The following is a 20770-nucleotide window of genomic DNA, read 5'->3' as shown; positions in this document are numbered from 1 at the left end:
GGGGTTTGCTAGTTCCAGAACTATGTGAAAATCAATGAGCAAGTATGAGTGACTTCCAAAGAAATATGAGAATGATGAGAAATGGAAAAAAAAAAAAAAAATTGGCCACTGCCATTCATGTTAACAAAAATTACTAATATTAGTGATGTCTCTCGTTCGCAGATCACCTCTCTTGTGACTCTCCAGCTTTTATCCATGGTTGGTCATAATGACCAGCTTGATGGACCACGATATAAATGCACCGTATCTCTGGACTTCATCAGAGCTATTGCCCGGTGAGCCTATTAGAGATCATTTAGTGTGTATTTGCTGACTTGAAAGAGACTTCAAAACCAGTATTTGCTCAGTCATTAGCTCTCTGCAGACCAGAACAGAAATCCATGGATGTTTACTAAGAATGAGTGAATGAGTCTTATTTATGAGAAGTGTTGAACTTGAGATAAGATTAGTCCAATTCTGTTTTGAAAAAAATTTTATCTTACAGTGGCAGTATGTGTTACAGTAACATACTGTCTTTGTGCTTAATAGAGGTCAGGGACTTCATGTGAAAATAATGCTCTAAAATGTCAGTCCATTTCATTACCAAAAGGCACATTATGGTATTTGAATCTGAAATGATATTTAGTTCTTAACAGCGGGTGTTGTACGTATGATATAAAACCTACACAGATTATAAGAATTCTTCCACGTAGTCTATGTTGTGTGGTATGTAGTTGGTACAAACTAATTCAATAAATGAATGTAGGTACCTCAACGTTCAGAGCCTCCAGTTTTAGAGTCTGAGAACAGTTCCAAATCCATCAGGAGACATGATGATAAATTACAGACAGAAATGCATGCAATACATAGGCAACAATCAAGCCTATGTCTCATTTTTATGAAATGCCAACAGCATTACCTCACACCTGTTGCTGCAGCCAGCTTATTAGCAGGTCTTGGATAAAGAGTCTGTAGTCAGAACAGAGTCCAGAAATGACATGTAGCAAAAAGGAGGAGAAACGTTCTCAAGGCCAACTTTTCTCTGTAATGTGGGACTTCAGAGGCACCTGTGGTGTAGACCGTATCCCATAACCTCACATGTTGCTCTCCTGAGCTATTAAATGTCCAACAGCCCACAGACACACCAATTTCAATTTGCATTTGGACTGGCCATAGAATGAAACTTCATCTGGTTCAGGCCTGGCTGGACCACACGGCCAGGATCTCCACAGCTTCATTATGTCAATTTGCTATTCCTAGCAATAAAGTCACTGGTGAATGATGCCCTGAAAAAGCTCCCACTGGTACCGAGTACAGCGGACCATCTGCTCAGCAACATGGATCACTGTGTGTATAGACATCCCCAAGCTCTTGTCTCTGCTCTAACTCCTATGGTGAATACAGAGACCAGTTTGTAAACTATGAGGGCCCTTGAATTAAGATACTTGAAATGACGGCCCTGTCCTTGCAACTTTAACATCTTTTAGAAGTTTTATTGACTCCATTAAAGTTGCCAGAAGGTAGAGGTTTTCCAGACAGTACCAAAACTTGTGCTATGCAGCTCATGCTTACCAGAGAGAGTGGTCATTAGAGGCGCTGCCACTTTAAACCACAGTGCACAATATAGTGCTTTGGCTTGCCTTCCTTTAGGTCAGATGTGTGTATATATATCCTGACTGACTTTTCCTACATGTTATGAGGAAGAAAGCAATTCTGTTTTTTTTCCCTCAAGTAGTTTGGAAGTGTTTATGTGCTGTATAGATAGGGACGTTTAAATGACCTGACAGATTTTTAAAATTGGCCTGTTCTTCTTTCTCCTGTTCTTTTTTTTTGTAGTTGCTTTGTTCCTTTGTTACACTTCTTTTATTAAGCATCTTTTCCCAACCCACAGTCTTTTTTAAATCTTCGAGGAGGACAATCCATAGATAAGATATAAGGTTTCATGAACCCATGATAAATGGGTTTCCCCCATGTCTTGATGGGGCTAGCTACAGGGCAAAGGCATGATCTTCTGTGCTTTAAGAAATTTCAATTGCTAGCTAAGCTATAATCTTGCAGCTGCCTGTAGTTTTTAACCACACATGGGGAGGTTATATTTATTGTAAAGAAGGAACTACTTTGCCATTTCAACCAAATAAACTTCAAGTAAGCAGCCCATCTCCTGATCCTTTTTTCTGTTACTGTATTACTTCTAAAATAAGTTTGTTAGTCATTAAAATCCTCAGATACCTCAGCCTTGTTACCATCTCAGCCTTGCTATTTAGCATATTTCCTAATGGAGGGCTGAAGAGTGCAAAGAGCAGGACAGAAAATGATGTTCTCTCCTACCCCCATTCAAGCTGTTCAGATTCTAATTTCATTTTCCTTTATTTTTTAAGCAAAAGTGAAGTTTGCATTTTTTTAAAACACAAAAGCCACCTGTTTTTGGAAAAGAGTAGAAAACTTGTATCTCTTCTTGGTGGCTTCTAGTGTGATAACCGCTGGCCATCCACAGTCTCTCTGTTTAATACCACAGAACCTCATGTCTGTCTCTATTCCCTTGCATATATTCAGTCTTTGCAGAGATATCCCCATGCTTTTTACCACGTAGTATTTACTCACTTGGCTGAAGGTAAGGTTAGATGTTTCTTTGTTGGAAATTTTTAATTTCTGTTGTGAGAATTTCAGACCTAAGTTCATAAATTTTCTGTAGCTGAAATAGGGATCTCTTAATGTTTGATGAATGTAATGGATCTTTTCATATAGTCTCTAAGGATCCCAGTTGTTATGACAGGACGATTGTGTTTCGTTTAGTTGATAAGGTCAGCATTTGTTAGAATGTGTGATTTTTTCTGCGGAAAGCCTTGTAACTAAAGCACTTTTCTTGAGTGACACAATGTCATGCGAGTCTTACAGTGGCAGTTAATTTCTTTAATTTTGTCACTGGATTATTAAGTAGACTCAAACACGGTGTTTCTTGTTATGTGTCTTGGGGATTTCTGAACTGTTTTTCTGCCCAATATGATGTTTTGTAGAAACTTTTTGAAAAGTGGGTTACAGAATGATGCGTGAACAGAGAATATTAAATGATTGTAGTCTAACAAATAAGACATTCAGCCAGTTAATCTCACTTAGCATTGTGAGCAGTTATTTTTGCATCATTGAATACTTTTTTAAAAACTTTTAATTTTATACTTGTCATTATATGCAGTAATTTGTGTTATTTATTCAAACCGTAAACCCCAAAGTCTGAGTGTTAGATTGTATAGCAGAATGAGTTTAGAGACAAAAAAATAATTATATGTTTTATTCTACTGCTGTTTCATTCTGCCTGCCATTAAAGTACAAAAGTATACATTAAAATCTGCTATCCCATTGAGTGGCATTCTTGAATTTTTCAAATTTAGCTATGAACATGGGTCAACTAGTGTCAAGACTGAAAGAACACAGACTGCAAATGAGTACAGATGAAGGAGTTACGTAGTACATGCTAAAACAGGTGGTTTGGAAAATGAACAAAACATTCAATAGCATAAAAGATTGCTGCTTTGCATCACCAACTAGACTGTCACGTTTACCATATGAGAATATAATCTTACTAACTTTGATATATTTTTCCTGCTTAATGATCAAAATAAGAATCTTCCAGTTTTTACCAGAAAGCTGCTTTATTTCTTTTTTAGAATCTTAAAAGGTTTAAATAATCACAAGACAGATACTGTAAATAACAGTAGAAGTTCCAAAATTCATTCATCCCTGATTGCATTTCTTCTGGAGATATTGCTTGATTTTGATTGTGCAGAATGTCCCGTGTGTGCTGCCTCCAAACGGGTTAAAGTCTTAGCACTGTTAAGATGATTGCTCTAATATACTGTGTTTTTGTTTATAGGACTGTGAACTTCGACATAATAAAGTACTTGTACGATTTCTTGTGAAAACAAGCTTCACAGCCATATGGACACTATGACAATGACTAAGGCAAGCTGTGTTCATCTCTCTACTTAGCTAGCCAGAAAGAAGAGTATTTTGGCTCTTTTGGATTTGTCCAAACAGGTGCTGGCCCAGCATGGAACTTGATGAAAATACTCTGATTGGTCTGGGTGGATCTGAGCAGAGGACTATTTACCAGGGACCCTGGAGTATTTGGAAGCAATGTGTTAATTATAAACAGCAGGGTTTGAGCACAATCTGTTCTACTCTTAATGATGTTATCTTAACACTGAAATTGCCTGAAACCCATTTACTTAGGACTGCATTTTGCTCTATGAACTCTCCCCAGTGCTTTGAACATGGCAGCAGCCCTTGTTTGTATGCCCAGTCTTTTCACTTCCTCTCCACAGGAATCTTTGCAATTGCCTGCCAAAGCAGCTTTTCCTGAGGCCACCATTTTAGGAGTGTGGAGTAGCAAAATATAATAAACATAAGAACATATTTAAAATCAAGCTGGTATAAATCCTTCTTTCTCTTCAATCATATGTAGGCAGACTGTTACACTGTTATATGGAGATCACGATGATAGGAAACTCCCAATTAATCACTACACTGTCTTTTTTCAGACCATTCATAAATGTTGACTATGAATCTATTTTTACAAAGCGTTATTTAAAAAATATCATTTGATTCTTAAAGTTCTATCCCGATGTCAAACTTGAAAGGTTTTATTTTTGTTTAAACATTTTATAGTCCTTTTACGCTCATCCAGTTATATTAAGTGCTAATTATAAAGCCGTTTGGAATGAACATACTTTAAGATACGTACTGTGTAACGGCTTTTGTAACAGTATCTGTCCTGTAGAGGAGGATGGCACAGCGGCCTTTCCGTCAGAAAGGGGGAAATTCAACAGGTGACAGAGTATTCCTGCAGCAGTTCCCCAAAAGAGGCAGAATAGTGAATAACCAATGTGGTGTTATAACATAAAACTTTAGCTTTGGAAATACATGGTGGAATACACTACAATTACTGGTCTCCCAGTAGAGGATTCCCAACTGCCACTACATTTATGGGGTATTAAAATCGCCTGGTCCAGTTCGAGATTATTGTCTTCATGAATCTGAAGATTTCTGTCCCCTTCTTGAAAACTCCAGGTCCTGTTACTCAGACGTTTTACTCCCGAATGCTGGCCTTTGACTGTTTGACAGTATAAGACCGAGCTATGTCCTATGTTGACCATTATGGTTTTTTCCAAGGAAAAATCATCATTCTTTCCCCCCCTTGCTCTGGTATTGGAGCTAGTCAACTACTCTGAACATGTGTAGCTTTTTCTGTTTTTTTTTTCTTTTTTTTTTTCCCCAATTGTGGGTGTGTAGCCAGGCTTCTGGATTCAGACCCAAATGAACAAGTTGCAGGTGAATCTGAGCGACAAAAGTGTCTTTCTGGCCAAGCTGTCGCTTCCCCCCTCAGGAGAGTGTGAAAGGGCAGCGATGAGTCATCTCCGTGATCCCTTTCCCTTCCTACCGCTGAGCTGAATCAAACCCTGCACCTCTCCATGAGGTGGCAACATTTGTCACGCTTGCTGAAGTGCTTGGATGCAAATACATGACCTGTTTCAAAATGTTTACTACCTGCTTTTGTTTTTACTAATAAAAATGTATGTAAGATGAACTTGGAGCTAAACTTTACAGCGTCTTCCCCTTTTGGAGCTAGTGCTGGGCTGAGCTCAGCTCTTGTGAATCTCCTGTATGACTATCTAGGGCTGAAACTTGGAGAAGAAAGATTTGAGGTGTTCATACGTAAACTAGTGTATGTAAAGCAACAGCAATACATCATAGGTTTTTGTGACATCTGATCTGGATTAGAATTTGATATATGAAACATGATGGGACTGATACTAATTTATTAAGTGCTACAACTCTCGAGTCACAAAATTTCAAAAACTCTGCAGCCAACCTTGTTTACAGCTTTCAGCAAAGTGGGGCAGGGCGGTACTGCTGGGAGGGGACAGTGCCAGCTTGTGAAGCTCCTGCTTAGCGGTAGTCAGGATGGCCGAAAACCTTAGCACCTACCAAGCAGAAGTAAGTTGTTGTTCTTTGGAAAGCTTTACTACCAACAGCAAGTTGTGAATAATACCACACTTCCACTCAACCTTCATGAAAATATCACAAAAATAGTTCCAGATATACACTTTAAGAGAATACAAGGAGACCATAAAAGACAGCTTTACAGGTAGCCCTACATTAATATATGGATGCACAATAAATTTGGTTGTCTTAGAGACATTTTCAGACAACATTTATATCTGATTTCCTATGGGAAAGAAATTAATAGGATTTTTACCAGTTGGCTTAGTACACGGCCATTTCAGGAATATTTCTAATGCTGCTTGTGATGGGGGTTGATGACAGATGAGATGCAGATTCAAAGGTTTCAGACAGAAAAAGAACCACCAAGCGTAATGCTCTTTTGCTCTAGTATAATAGCAAATTGGCCCAAGCTCAGGATTGTATGGTTAAATTAATTCCAGAATCTTAGTTTTTCAACAGTATGGATCCATAAACACATGTAGTTAGTTGTACTTAATGAAATACACTGTATTGCTTGTTTTAATGTTAAAATTCAATTGGTTGTTAGAAATGAGCTCATAAATATGGATAAATGATTTTTCTTTTCACTGCTGCCATAGCTTTTCTAGAAAAAGATCAGGACCAGAACCAGTTCAAGACTTAATTGCCTATAGCTGCTAGACAGGCAATATAGATGGAAAGGACTAAAGATGCCATATTTCAGAACTCATGTTTAGTATATATCTTGGCAATGTTTGAATGAGGAACAAAATCAGTCATGTAAGTTCTGGTTTAGGTTGCAGCTGGAAGAACATCCCTTTTGCATTGTGTCAAATGTGCTCCCTTGGTTGTCCCACCTTTTCACCCCATCACTCCCACAGAGCGGACCAGCCCCTCAAAACTACCCAGCCCCAAATGTGGAGCACAAAGTATAGAAGACATGGAATAAGGGTCTTAGAAAATAAGCATTGACAAAACTTGGTGCTGCTGATACTTTTTTCAATGTAATTTCTTCCACACTAGCCTGATGATCATTTCCAGTGTAAATCCAAAGGATAAGGATAGAAATTTTTGTGGAATGTAGTTAGACTGAAATGAGGTTAACTGGAGAAGGAGTAGTTACTGAGGATCCATTACAGAGAACCATTGTCCTTACATTGAATGCACTTTTGTGACCTTTTTGAAAGACTCCAGTCTTTTATATCAGTGATATAAAATTTAAAGCTGAATCGGCAGAATATGAGAATGAACAAGGTGACTGAAGTGCGGATGATTGATGTAGGCTATAACTATGCTGATGATGAATACTAGGATTTATTCTGACAAACTAGAAATATTTCTATATATCCATGTCAATGAGTTCATAAATTACTGCTGAGTTTCTTACTAGGTACGCTAGCAATACCCCGTTCTGAGACCCTGTTTTCATGGATGAGGTCTGGCCTCCTTTAACCTCCCCAGGGCCAGGATTTCATCCCTTCTACAGGTGGTTTTAAGAACTGTGCAAAAGATGCAGAGCAAGACAGTTGTTCAACTAATTAGAAATCCCTCAGTACTTTAGTGCAGCAGTATGTATTTAAAAAATAACAGAGAATTTTTTCATTATTCCTGAGTTACAAAGCATTATAATACTGTAAAAATTACAAACTTATAGTGCCTGTCTCCAATGGCTGATCCAGACATCAACAGGAGCTGGAGCTGGGCCTTGTTCTTACAAGAAGAAAGTAGTGGAGAAAGAAATGCAGCTAACATGCAGCTGCAAAGAAGTTAGTGCTCTTGAATAGCTCTGACTTCTTCAACTGCTGCATTTTCATACATATAACATGGAGATTTTCTTTTTTAGAAGGGCTTGCAAGGGTGCATCCATATGTAATACAAGAGGAGATTGATTCTTCTTTGACAGTGATTTACCTTACTCTGGTTCTCCCAGAACCTGCTGCTTCTACCATGATAATCCCCCTAGCTATTGTGTCTGGTTTTGTGCGAGTTAAAGTAGTATATTGGTTATCTGAGCACTTTCTAAGTTCTGGTGCTTCTATGCACCATGATTTACACATGTGAGAATACATCCATTTTTACCAGTGGTTAAATTTTTCCAGTATCCACCAAGTAGTTTTGCCAGGACCATTCAGGTGCTATCTGCTCCCCTCGTAACTGGAACAGCCAGCCATGCCAGGAGAATAGCGTGAAGGACAGGATTCCCAGCAGGAATGTAGGAGATATTACATGTCTGTGACCTGTGAGCAAAATGTACACAGCTGAGTATCCCAGGATTAGATATTCCCTCTGCAATTGTGTTGGCAGAGATGGCAGAAAAGAGTGAGAAACAGCAGGTTCCTAAGGGTTGCCTGGAGGTCGGCATACTACGTGTTTTAGTCAGCCCAGACAATTTTGGAAAAAAGATTTACTCCATCCAAGAGTAAATGCTACCTGAAGTGACAGTAACTTCTCCAGTTTTCTCAATGACAGAACAGCCTAGCTTAAAAAAGAGCCTTATTATTGCTAGTAAATATGCATTGGGATAAAGATACAACTTGATTAGCAACTCTAATCGTAAACAATACCAAGTTTTTATGTGTTCGTAGATACTGGAATGTCTCCACTAGAATATTGGATGGAATATTAATAGCAAAAACTGCATGTTTTTTATCTCAACTTCCACGTGACATACCTTTTACCCTAAAGAGGCAGATTCATATAAACTGTACAAAACTCAGATAGAGTTAAACATGGAGTAAGCTCAGTTTTACTTCTTGTTTCTTTATTTTTGTGTGTGTGTGTATTAAGACCATTTAAAAATAAATCCGAAAACAATACAGAAAGAGATTGTGTATGCCAGCAGAGTTGAAATCACAGAAGTGCAGCCCTTATCACGAGAATAGCCTGAAAACTATACATGGGGATGTCTTTAAAAAGCAACAGCTCAATGGCAGTGTCTTATGCTAGAACAGAAGGTTGCAAAACATCATACTTGTTATTTGACATTAGCAATATACCAGCCATATATTTGAATAACCATGCGTTTGAAAATATTCAGGCTTCTAATATCAAGAAGCTTAGAAGTGCGGTATTAAAGTAAGACCAGGGCTGTTTGTCGAGCAGCCTGTGACCATGGTTGTTTCCATGCTGTTTAAGTTGAACAAGTGAGTGACTATCTGTAAGCAAGGTGGTCTTGGAGTGAGAATATGATGTACAAAATACCATAGGTGGACTTAATGTTTGAAGTGTTGTAGTGTATTGGACTTACAGCACCTCCTCTATCAGTGACCAATATCCCTTTTTTCCCTAGAACTGAGCAAGGGAAGAGCTTTCTTAGAGGTGAACAGAGGGACCAAAGGAAGAGTAGAACAAAGAAATGGACATTCCACAGCAGCAGAAGTATCCCTAACTCTTCCTTTCATTTGGTTCAAATACTGGTTTTGAACAGACAGGTACTTCATTTGGTTACAAATCATTGCTGCTGGTGTTGCAGTTGCCAAAAAGAATTTGTCATACAGCTCTTCCAAGGGAGTTACCACCACCAGACAGCAAAGTACTGAAAGGAAATACATGTTCACTGTGTACCGTTTGGGTACAGCTGTGCAACTCTGGTATGGAAAGGGACTGGACTTTCCTTTGAAATGAAACGGGGATGAACTTTGCTCTTTTGACACATTTGATGTTTTGATGTATCCAGAACTCTGTATTCCCTTCTTTTTCTTCTTGTACCCTTCTGCTACAATTCTGCATATTTTTTGAAATGGCTCTTGCAGAGACCTGCTCTGCAAGCCCAGCCAGCTCCTGGGTTTACATCGCGGAAGGGATCTCCCACGAGCCAGCAGAGCAGGAAGGCTGCTGTGGGCTGCCTGCCTCCCCCTTGGCGCAGGTGTGCGTTGTTCAAGTAACCTGTTGCCACATACTGTCTTCTGTCTTGCCAGCACTTGTTTGGGTATTCAGGGGGGGCTGTTGGGTACTCGAGTGCAGGTGTTCAGCTTCAGCAAGGTTGTTTTCCAAATGCCGGTTAAATATGTTGGACCATGAATGCTGTATAGCCAATCAGTCATCTTGTTCTTGGTGTTTGTTTTTCATATTTGTTTGATTTTGATGAAATGCTGATGAAAAGCCGGTGTCAGTGACAGACCCGGTGTAGTAGATGTGATTTTTCATAAGCAGCACAGCAAAGGTGCCGTTTTGCCTAAATGCATTCAGCACATATGTTCTGTTTTCCTGGCACATACAGATTTTCTACAGAACAGGATTTCTAATATGCAAATACTTTCCTTCCTGCATTCGATTCTTGCTCAGGGAAATATGTGCTGCTTGTTATTTCATGTGCTTTGTTCAGATATTTGAGTTCAGAGGAATAAAACAGGACTGCTAGGGCTGGGAAATAGAGCTTTGCTAGCAGGCTTTTCTGAAGCCCATGCATTGGTAGTTCAGCAGCTGAGATCTTTCTCTGTCTTCACGTAGTGAAGTGAAAGTGAGGTCTTTCACACAGGTACCTCCTAAATCCTGGGAGTCAGAGAATAGTTGGAAAGAGAGAATAGCAAAGAGTAAGGTACGTAACTTCTCATTAAGACATCCTTGCCAGATGAGGGAGCATGTTTCTACAAAATGCAGCAAAAGAAGAAAGTACCCAAGAGGCAGTGATGGAGAGGAAAGTTGTTTACCACTCTGGTAGCAAAAACCTTGATTATATTCTTGATGTTTTCCTTGTTTCTCTTTAGTTGAAGAGTTTTTACAGTATTTATGATGGTGCTGTTTCTTTCTCTCCCCCACTTCCATCAGTACAATCCCAGCTCCTTTTTTTCTTCCTACCCCATTGCACCCAGTGCACTGAAAGTTCCCACCTGTGCCAGTAATTTGTGTGGGGAAGCAAGTGCCCTGTGCTGTCTGTAGCGCTGCCCTGGGCACCAGCCCAGGTGTAGGCATCCCGGAACAACTCTGCTGGCTAACTTCAACAGCAGAGAGAGGTTTTTTCACCTTGCAGGCTGTAGGATCTTCAGTAGCAACCCTGAAAAAGAAAGATGTGATGTGAATAAGCGAAATATCTATAAGGATGGCAAATTATGTTACTCGCATGCAATTACAGCAGTTCCTGAACTTCAAGTGCATGGATGAATACCCATCCCGTTTTCTCACAGTTACATTTTCTATGCCATTTTTGATTATTCCTTAAGGATGTAAATCATTAGAAACAACAAATGGCTGAGAGTCCTGCTCAAACTTCTGAGAGCAGTGTCATGTTGAGATTCGGGAATTTCAGGGGAAATGAGAACAACCAAAGACAAGCACACGGTTTCTCCGCCGATGTAAACAAACCCGGGGCTCCTGGCTCCCGGGAAGGGGAGCTTCCTTTGCAATCAACACAGGCTCTTTTGCTTGACTTAGCCTGCGTTCGGGGCATGTGCAGTAACCTTAAATAGCTTCTTCAATGCCGCTCTTCACTTCAGGTGAGATAGAACATATCTGGAGCTATCGTTAGAGAGACATGTTTTTGTATCCTGAGCGTGTTGTTTTCTAATGGCTTAGAAGCCTTTAAACAAAATCTCATCTAATTTCAAGAGTGGGGTTTTTTGGTGGATTATAGAAGAAGTAAGTATGATGTTTGTGCAAATTGTCACAGTTACTTTCTGCAAAGTTCTGTCCTCAGCAATACCTCTGTCATTCACCATCCACATTTAAAATAAAAGCAGGCTGGGTTTGGGGATTTTTGTTTTTAATTAGATTGTGTACAGAACCTGGCTCTAGACTTAGTTTCACTTTTCCTTTTGCTCTTCCCAATCTAATCTTAAATACTTCCTCCAAAGCACAGAAGTGACAGAACTTCTCGTTGAAACAATCACATTTTTTATGTCAGCATCACAAGAGAAAACATTGGCTTTAGTTTTCACTGATATAATTAACCATATTTTGCTAAAATTCCTTTACCTTCAGAATGGAAACTAGTGTTGCAGACACACCCAATAGAGAAAAATTGAGCTGAAACTGTTAGTCTTTGGCAAAATCCATGAAAAAAACAAATAATCTTCATTATAGTCACTGGTACTCATGCCAGCAATAACTCTGAATAGTAAGTATTTTAAACTAGCTGTTATCTGTGTATCTAAGTACTCGTCTGTACAGTTATAAATACTTTTGGTGGTAGCCCTTTACTTTCTGCTGTGCACCTTCTTCTTTGAAAATCAGACCACTGAAGAGACTGAAGCTGATTCCTCTGATTCATTTAGGATGTATTTGCAGAAATAAATGAATCTTTTCACTAAAATAAAAAGCAGGGAAGCAGAGCATTAGACTGGAAATTCAAACTGCTTTGCAGTGAGTAGTCTGTGACAACTATAAGCTTTCCCATGACTTGGAAGCCTTCACACTATAGGAGGCAAAAGTCCTGATTTCAGAAAGATACATAAATATGTGGCTGCTTTATATTTTGCTAGGATGGCACAACTTCATGAATTTTTGGTGTGGAAGGCAATTAAGTGTGTGAGTATGGACAGCTGTTTTCCATCAGTAGCTTAAGAATAGCTCATCCATCAGAAAAGACAGGGCTATCTCTGCATCTTCACAGCCAAAAAGATGTGGAGATATTAGAGGAAGTCAGGTGATACTGAGCTTGGTCTCCTTCTCAATTTTCTCAATTTCCTTTCCTGAGAAAGCGAGGATGGTGATAGAGCACAGTAAGATCATGAATATCAAATGATACTCTCGGTAAGGCATGGATCACCACGGGTTTCTAATGATCCAAGGTCTGTGACTGCAGGCTGCCTTTAGAGCTGTTACAGTCTGCTTTGGGGATGTCATCTTTGATGCTTCCCAAAATATTGAACCAGTCAGAGGAGAGAGAGAGGACACCTTTTCCTGCCCTCGTGCCAAGATGCTGCTGTTTTGCTTTCAGCTGAGAAGAAGTTGTCTGTGGAGCAGAAGACCAGGGCTTACAGGTTCGGTCACGGGGATCCAGAATGGTTACATGGATCACTGTGTGCAATGGATCTACTCTTCATTCAGCTTGTTTAAATCACAGAAGAGAACCAGTCTCAACAGGGATTGGGCTAATCCTTTTTACTGTTTGTGTCAAACAGTCCTTGCTCGTTAAAAACTGGAAATTCTTTTTGCATGAAACGAGTAAGTCAGCGTAGGCTGCTTACCCAGTTCCAACTCCGGCTGCTGAGAAATTTAGTAGGTTTTCTTTTATTTTTAGTAGGTTAAGGAACATCATTTTTATGCTAACCTTTTTTCTTTTGAATTCTTTTCTACAGATGCCTTCCAGAAATCTTTGGATGTTCGGTATGTTACTATAGATATATAGTAAAATTTTGACAGCTTTCTTATTGCTCAAAACCTGTGGTTCCCTGCAGAGACCTTTTCTTCACTGTAGCCTTATTGCCAAGTTGTCAGAGCATTAATTAAACTAGAAGAATAAGGCATTGCATGTCATTTCCTATACTGGATGCCTTCATGTCAGGGACATATCTCCATGGCAAGAACCTGTATATAAACAAAAAATAAGCCTGGCAACAGTACAAAAGCTCATGCAGGCTTTTAAGTGAAAAATGTGGCAAAAGAAAATATGGAATTTAAAGCAAAGTATTTCTAGGGAAAATAAAGAGTTTTCCGAATACTTCGTTCCTTAAGCACACGTGATGATTTCATTTGGCTACTATGTGTATTCCAATGTTATTTTTAATCTCCATATTTTAGATATTTATTGGCTCAAACCTTAAAAGGTTTCTCATTCTAAAAACCCTCATTCATTATAGGTCGACTATGTTCCTTAGTGGGATTACAAATTCTCTGTGCGAGCACATAAAATTGTGTACAGTAAAACTTTATTCCATATAAACTGCTGATAATTTGCATATGTTTCATTTTGCTGCATGGATCAAAATGTCTTCTCTTCATATATTATACATCACCTTTCAATTTTACGTACATTTACTCTGCTGTTTAGAAGCCAAAAAATACAGCACACATGTTGATGCTTTTCCTGCAATAGAATGAATAGATGCTTAAACCATAATTGCAATCCGCCGCTTGCTAACCCTGCAGGCAGAGCCACAGTGTTAGAAAAATAGGAGTATTTTTCATTCTTTCTCACATTTTCAGAGCTATGGTTCTTTGTGACTCTTCACAAAACAAATTTGATCATTCACTGCCAAGTTAAAAGAAAAAGAAGAAATATTTTCAAGAGCCGAAAAGAAAAAATTGTATTATGGGGACTGTAAGAGGAAGAGGTGATATCTGGAGGATAAAACTGTCATGGGCACACAGGGATCTTCCCTTTCTTCTCGCCATGTACAGAGCAGTTCCTGATGGGTTACGTGCAGAGGTTCTCCACAAAGGAGGAACACTTCAACTGGTTGTACCTGGTTGTGCCACCAAGGCCTGGGGACATCCATCACTTACAGGCTTGGTCATGGCCCTGGCCAGAGCACGTGAGCATAAGCTTCTGTGCTACCGAAAAGGGACCTGGAGAGCGCTAGTCGTAGCTTCCCCCTCAGCCGAACATGGGAGCACTGGCAGCATCTCAACATGTCATTTGAAACATTTGCAAGCTTAGAAGATCCTTGCTGTTGTGAGGAAGCTAGATTAACTCGAATCAATGTGTTTCCGGGCTGGAGCTGCATGGCTGCTCTCCATGAGCAACCTTCAGTCCTTCTCCAGGAGCTCCGTGCCCAGGGTGGGCGACGTGGCCAGAGGGTTTGGCCTCTCCAGTGTGACTGTGGTGTTGTAGACGGGCAGGTGCAATGGCTGTGCTGCCGGGAGCTGCCTGTGGCAGCATATGCAGCACGTTCCCCTTCTCTCGGTGTCTTGACTGACTGTCACCGGTATTTCGGATGCATGTGCAGAAGCACGGCGTGGGTGCCAGTCTCAGAGTTACACTTCAGCAGAGCAGTTTCACACTTGCGCTACTTCCGATCCTGCACAAACCCTTCCCCGATAAATCCTGTAAGACGGTTCTCGTGACGCCCGGCCGGCTGTTTGCTGGGGAGTTCAGTGCGTTTTGCATCTCGGGCAGCCTCTGAGGCTGTACCTGGGAGCCCAGCAGTGACTGGAGCATGTCCCAGGACTTGGGGCCATCTCTGAAGGTGTGGGTGAGAGGTCTCCTCCTTCAGCTCAAAGGGTCACCGCTTCGGACAGTTCGGGGTAGTCAGGAGCTCGAGCAAGCACTGGGCACCCCAGGTGCGAGAGGGAAGGTTGAAGTGCTGCCGTGTTTGGCCATGCTCATGCCTCCTCTGAAGTGCCAGAGTGACACCATGAGCCTCTGCGTAGAAGATGCCGCATTTTCAGCACAGCTGCTGCCACGGGGCGAGTTTCCCTGTGCCTGTCTGTAGTGCAGCATCTGCCAGCAAGATGCATGGGGGCTTGTGGTGTTTCGCCGCAGAGAACTTGCCTCCGCCTGGGGCAAGGGACAGCGCTGAGATGTCTCCCACGACCGCCTCGATGAGGCTCAATGTCCTCCCTGGTTCCCTCCCCACCATCCCCTCCGCTAAAGCATCCTCACCATTACTCAAGCAATTGGATTCCTCCTCTTTTTTAAAAAATAAAGGTCTCTCAAAATTATTCTTTAAAAATTTCTGATGAATAGCATTAATCCCCTAAGAGAGGAACACTCTAGATTGCTTAGCTGCAAACATCTTTTATTCATGAGCAGCTTACGCCATACATTCACTCCCTCACTCAAGTCTCAGGCATTATTTCAGGCAGAAGAAAGCACATCTTTAGCATCGTAGGCTTTTCAACAATCAGAAAATGTATAATGAAGTGGCAACACCTCTCAGAGGCAATAACCTACTGAAATATTACAAGCCTTTATAGTCAGTGGGCATTTTAAAGCCTTAACCTGTAACCAACAGAACTTTGTTATTCAATGATTATGTACACACTTGCAGCTCTCTGTACTTTTCCAAAGGATGATGAAGTGCCATCCTTGCATTTTAGATGCTGTAGAACTTTTTTCCTTCTCCCTACGTGTATGGAGTGAATCCTAAATGATAAACTCTCTCAGTCTGAGGTTGCTTTTTCTCACAAAAACTGCTTGGTTTTTAACTTACAAGGCCCTTAACATAATTTTCCCTAGTGCATCCAGTAACTCCCTTTCTCTTTGTTTGCTGGGAGTCCCAAGGAGAGGTATACACGAGTTTTCAAGTCGCTGCAAGCTTATAAACTGCCATTTCTCCTCTCAGGTCTATTTTTAAAAACACAGGTGAAATAGAAAGCCTGGGGATGTGCAAAAGTTGGTCTCTTCAATTAATTTAGCACATTTCTTTGTGAAGAAATGAAGCAACAGCACAGGTGAAAAGCCTGTAAAACCTGCTGCTTCAGCCTAACTTCCCAGAGTTGGCTGCTAAGCGTATTTAACCATTGGAAGAATTAGTTCATTGTTGCTGGAATTTTAGCTTTGATTTCTCATTATAAGTTTTTTAAATGCTGAGGATTAACAGCATTTGAGGGGCAGATCCAAAGACTTTGTCTGACTCCAGTGGGTTTTGGAGGGGGCTCTAGATACACTGAGGTTAATGATAGCAGAGCCCACCTCTGCATCTTGATCCCTGGAAATGGAATTGACCTTCTCACAGCTCAATTAAGGATAAGTTTATATAAATATATCTTAATATTCGACCCCAATCTCCTTTGCATGCCCTGGTTCAGTTGGCCTGGGAATAATACGGCCTCCTGTCAGCAAAAGGAGACAAGATGTTTGCTCAAATGTTCCGAGTCAGCAACCCAGCAGAGAGAGCTCCAGCTGAGGCTCTAACTGGGGCAGACTGGAAAGCTCGGACTGGCTGCGCAGAGCTGAACAAAGCTTTCTGCTTTTCACCTTTGATACTCGGCTGCAGTTACTCCAACTTTTACATTTAGCAGTTCTTTCACAGCTGTATGTTTTTTGAAGGTGGTGTTTCTCTTCCAGCTATCATTTCTCCATCAAGGGTAAGTCAACTCCTTGTGCCCAAAAAATGCAGTTTTCACTCTTTCTGCTGAAGGAACACAAGGGAAGGGCTCAGATGAGCGCTGTGCTCATAAATACGCAGTGCCTGGGCAATACCAGCTCTTTTGGGCACCCATGGACTCAGCACTCCTGATCTGCACGGGCTGTGCAAGGCTGGAGAGCGAAGCCGCAGCTGAGCGTCTCCAAGCCTCCACCGTTCCCCACCATAACAGAGCTCAGTCCCGCAAGATGCGGTGAGTTATCTCCCCTTGCCAGTGGGTCCGGTCCCCTCTCCCCTGGCTGCCCTGTGCCGTGTGCTTCCACCGTTTGCTTTGTGCCAGTTCCGGAGCTGGTCACATCCCAATGTGAGCCAAAAACTAACTCAGCCAAAAAACTGGAGGGCTTTTTGCCATGCCTCCGGGACGGGCAGGGGAGTGGGGCTGGGGGGAAGGGAAGGGTGTGCTTTGGTAGCTGTGAGCCATTAGGATCAGCTCAGCTGCTCTCAAAACCGCAGCTTAAATATGTGGAGCCCCTACTGTTTCCCTGTAGACAGATGTTCCTTGCATTTGGCCAGTGGCACAGCTTGTGCTCTTCTAGCCAGTGTCTATAGATGGAAATGCTGTTTAAGAAATATTATTTAAAATGAATTATCCTTTTAGTCTAGCAAAGGAGGGGCTCTCTAGTCAGGCTTGGGGTGTCTTCTTAAGGAGTTGTGGAGAAGCTTATGCTGTAGCTATACATACGACATTGCTAAACAGAGAACACCAGAGTTATTAAACCTCCCCTTTTCATGAGCTTTAAATTCATTGGCAATATTTTTCTTTAAATCACACACTAATCTTTCAGAGAACAGAGCCACTGCTTAGAGATGCTGTTCCAAGGAGAACCAGCCACCATACGAGGTGTCCTCTTGATTTATAGCTGCAGCAGCATGAATTTCATATAACATGATAATATCCTATAAAGTCTCAGAGCTCTACACTGAGTCCTGCACAGATAACCGGTTGAGCAGTACGCGAAGTCAGGATGTGATAATAACGTCTTTCCTTCAGCATGAAACGATGCTATTTGGGCTGCCATGCTTCTTGGATGTGGGAGCGGTAATCCTATTATCAGTCATCAACAATAAACGACAGCGCTGTAGATGATACCCATTTGCTAGAGGTGATACAGAGAAGCTATTAGGAAGCAGCCTAGCCAGCATGCTGAGGTTTCACCTGCTATTTCTTTGCAGATTTTCTCTGCAGATATCTGCCCATCTACGGATATTCTTTTATCACTATAAATAAGAGGACATTTACTTCACAGTGACTTGGTTATTATTTCAAGCCACCAGTTGTTCTTCAGCACTGATTCGGGGGATCCCCTTCCAGGTCTCGGGGCTGTCTCCCGGAGGGTCCTGGGCCATGGTGTTCTCCCGGAGAAGGTGCAGAAGAGCAGGACGGTTTCTGTGTATGTTAATGACTGCACCTATGGGGATGGGCAGCAAAGAATAGCAGCAAAATCTGCCATAAATTACCTGCGAGATCTCAGGAAAGGTAGACAAGTAACACCCGACTGACAGTGCCAAGCAAACAGATGAGTTTTCATCATCTTCACACCTAGCCCATCCTTTCCAGCTATGGCATACTTTTTGATTACACTATGTTATATTACAGCTAGTATGAAATATTTAGGGCTTTAAATTTACATAGTCATAAGAAATGCCACTGTGCAGTACATCTTACAATTCAAATACAGGAGCTGTATAATTACATACTTCCACAAAATTTTATTAGTGGGGGAAACGTAATTTTATTCTGGCACATTGTTGGAAATTATTTCTATAATAAAATCATAGGAAGAATTTCTTTAATTAAATAGAACTGTAAATGAATGAATCGGGTTATCCCTCTTTAGACTTCATGTACTGGGATTGCAGCTGTGCTGAGGCTGGCCATTTGCTTTCCCGGGCTCCGAGCATGGAATCCAGTACAGCAAAGCAGACAGAGGGAAAGTGTTGATGCTGCTCACTACTCTGCCCATCCCTACCTTAGATTTATTCATACCCGCTCGCTTCGGTCCTTTATTAGCAACCTAAAGGAACTGCTGCTGACTGCTGAGATACGGCTGTACATCACTCTCACGGCATTTCTTGACCAGCTACAGGACTCTTAACTGTCCCTAGTCCAAGACACAGGTAAGCACTTCATAGGCACAGACTTGCCCTGCTAGGTAAGATGGTTACCACAGCATCCCATCTATTTTTTTTCTCGATGATGAGTTATTACACTGCAAGCGTGAGCTTTCCCATGACAGATGGGCTGGTGCACCTCTGCAGGGGGTCCCTTCCCATCATCCAATCTGCACCTCTGATGCTGGGTGCTTTTGACCCCTGCTTGCAGTCGGAAGTTCACCCGAATTCACCCAGATTCACTTTTCCTCCTGTATTTCCTTTCTTCCCTAACTTTGCTTATTTTCCCCAAATTTCCGTTCCTTCACACATGTATAAACACAAATCTCCAGCACCTAACTCCGGTCATGGACGATGTTTTGGGGATCAGTGCCTAAGAGAAGTACTAGTGCCCGTCCCGTAGGTGCCCACCTCTTTCACTGGGCACTTCAGCACCTTTCTCACGCAGGACGGGATGTGGCAAAGGAAGGTGGACAGTGTTTGGCCAATATGAAGCTGACCTTGGAGAAGACCACCGAGAGAAGATGCTTAGACAGTCTCCCCATGACCAAAAGGAGAGATGGAAACAATATTTTTAAAGAGAGACAGGTCCTGCTGCATTCTTACAATGCATGTGTTTATCCTTTTACACATCCATTTTTTCCCTGGCCACGGTCACCTTTTCTTGCCAGTCAGTAGCACTGATGTGAGTGAATGGTTTTCTCCTTTGGGGGATGAACGTTTCATACTCCTCTTGGCTGGGAATCAGAGGAGGTCCCGCAGCTCCTCACACAGCACCCCACGCTATGGGCTAGTTTACTTTGCTAAACCTTGCACTGGACACCTTAGATGTTGACACAATGAATTCCTAAGGAGAATGCCTTTTCAAAATGACATTTTTGTAAAATTGGCCGTTGCCAATCGTTTAAAAATACACATGGGATCAAAGTTCTGTTTACCCCGGGTTTAATAATTACCTTAGCGATGCGAAACTGAGCCCAGTGACACAATAAACCTTCCTGTCCAGTTTGACATCCTGCATGTTGAGATGATGTTGACTCATTACTTCAGTCACTGTTTACAAATATTGGCCTGGGAGGTCGTTATAGATCAAAATAAATGATGTTATCAGGAAAGCGAAGATAGAGGAATCCTACAAAACTGACCCTAATGTAATGAAAATATCCGCTAAATTAAACAGGTGGTGGAGCTAAGCAGCTCCTTCAGGCTTTTTCTCCTTTGTGATCTTCGAGGGAAGGATTTACATTTGTCTGAGCCTAAGGATTCATTATGGTACAGTTTTTAAATGCAACCTATAGAGCACTAACAAGAAGTGAAACCAGGGTCACTATTTAACTCACAGATCAATAAATCTTTTTCATCCTTGAACTGTAATGTCAAATGCCATTGCCTAAAAATTCTTCACCTGATACACGAATGTATATCCAGTATAGTTATACTCTCCTCTCAGGGTGCAAGTAGCATGCATGCAGCCTCAACTACACTTCACATCTGCACATGCAAGTTCTTTCACTTGCAGGTAAAAGCATACTCTAATTTTAACATCTATAAATAAGTAAATACGTTCTGATTCATTTTAAACGTCCGTAAGTTTCACATTGCCGATGCAGTAATTATTCTCCAACTCTTCCATTTCTTAACCAAAATAAAATCTTTGCCTAAACGCCTTATTCACAGTGACAACACAACGTTAACATCTTTGTAATTCAGATAAGCGAGATCTTCTCTAAGAA

At 41.2% G+C, this 20770-nt stretch overlaps 1 protein-coding gene across 3 annotated transcripts in view; it reads left to right on the top strand.

Annotated features, from left to right (window-relative positions):
- The window catches only part of ORC5 (origin recognition complex subunit 5), a 95391-nt gene extending 81599 nt beyond the window's left edge, over positions 1-13792 (top strand). Inside the window, exons 14-16 of one of the 3 annotated variants that reach the window (XR_012672862.1) lie at positions 163-275; positions 1240-1326; positions 3848-5572. Coding sequence is in view for 2 of the 3 variants with exons in the window: in XM_075144930.1 (XP_075001031.1) it covers positions 163-275; positions 3848-3893 (159 nt within the window). In the remaining variant the exon portion in view is untranslated. Of the gene's footprint in view, positions 1-162; positions 276-1239; positions 1327-3847; positions 5573-13193 lie in introns of those variants that run through there. The other 2 variants (XM_075144930.1, XM_075144921.1) reach the window with 2 other exon arrangements.
- The last annotated feature ends 6978 nt before the right edge of the window (positions 13793-20770 follow it).

The sequence above is a fragment of the Calonectris borealis genome, chromosome 1 (genome assembly GCF_964195595.1).
Source record: "Calonectris borealis chromosome 1, bCalBor7.hap1.2, whole genome shotgun sequence".
Lineage (NCBI taxonomy): Eukaryota > Metazoa > Chordata > Aves > Procellariiformes > Procellariidae > Calonectris > Calonectris borealis.
The sequence above is the reverse complement of the archived record's forward strand: the minus strand, read 5'-3'. Positions and strand labels throughout refer to the sequence as shown.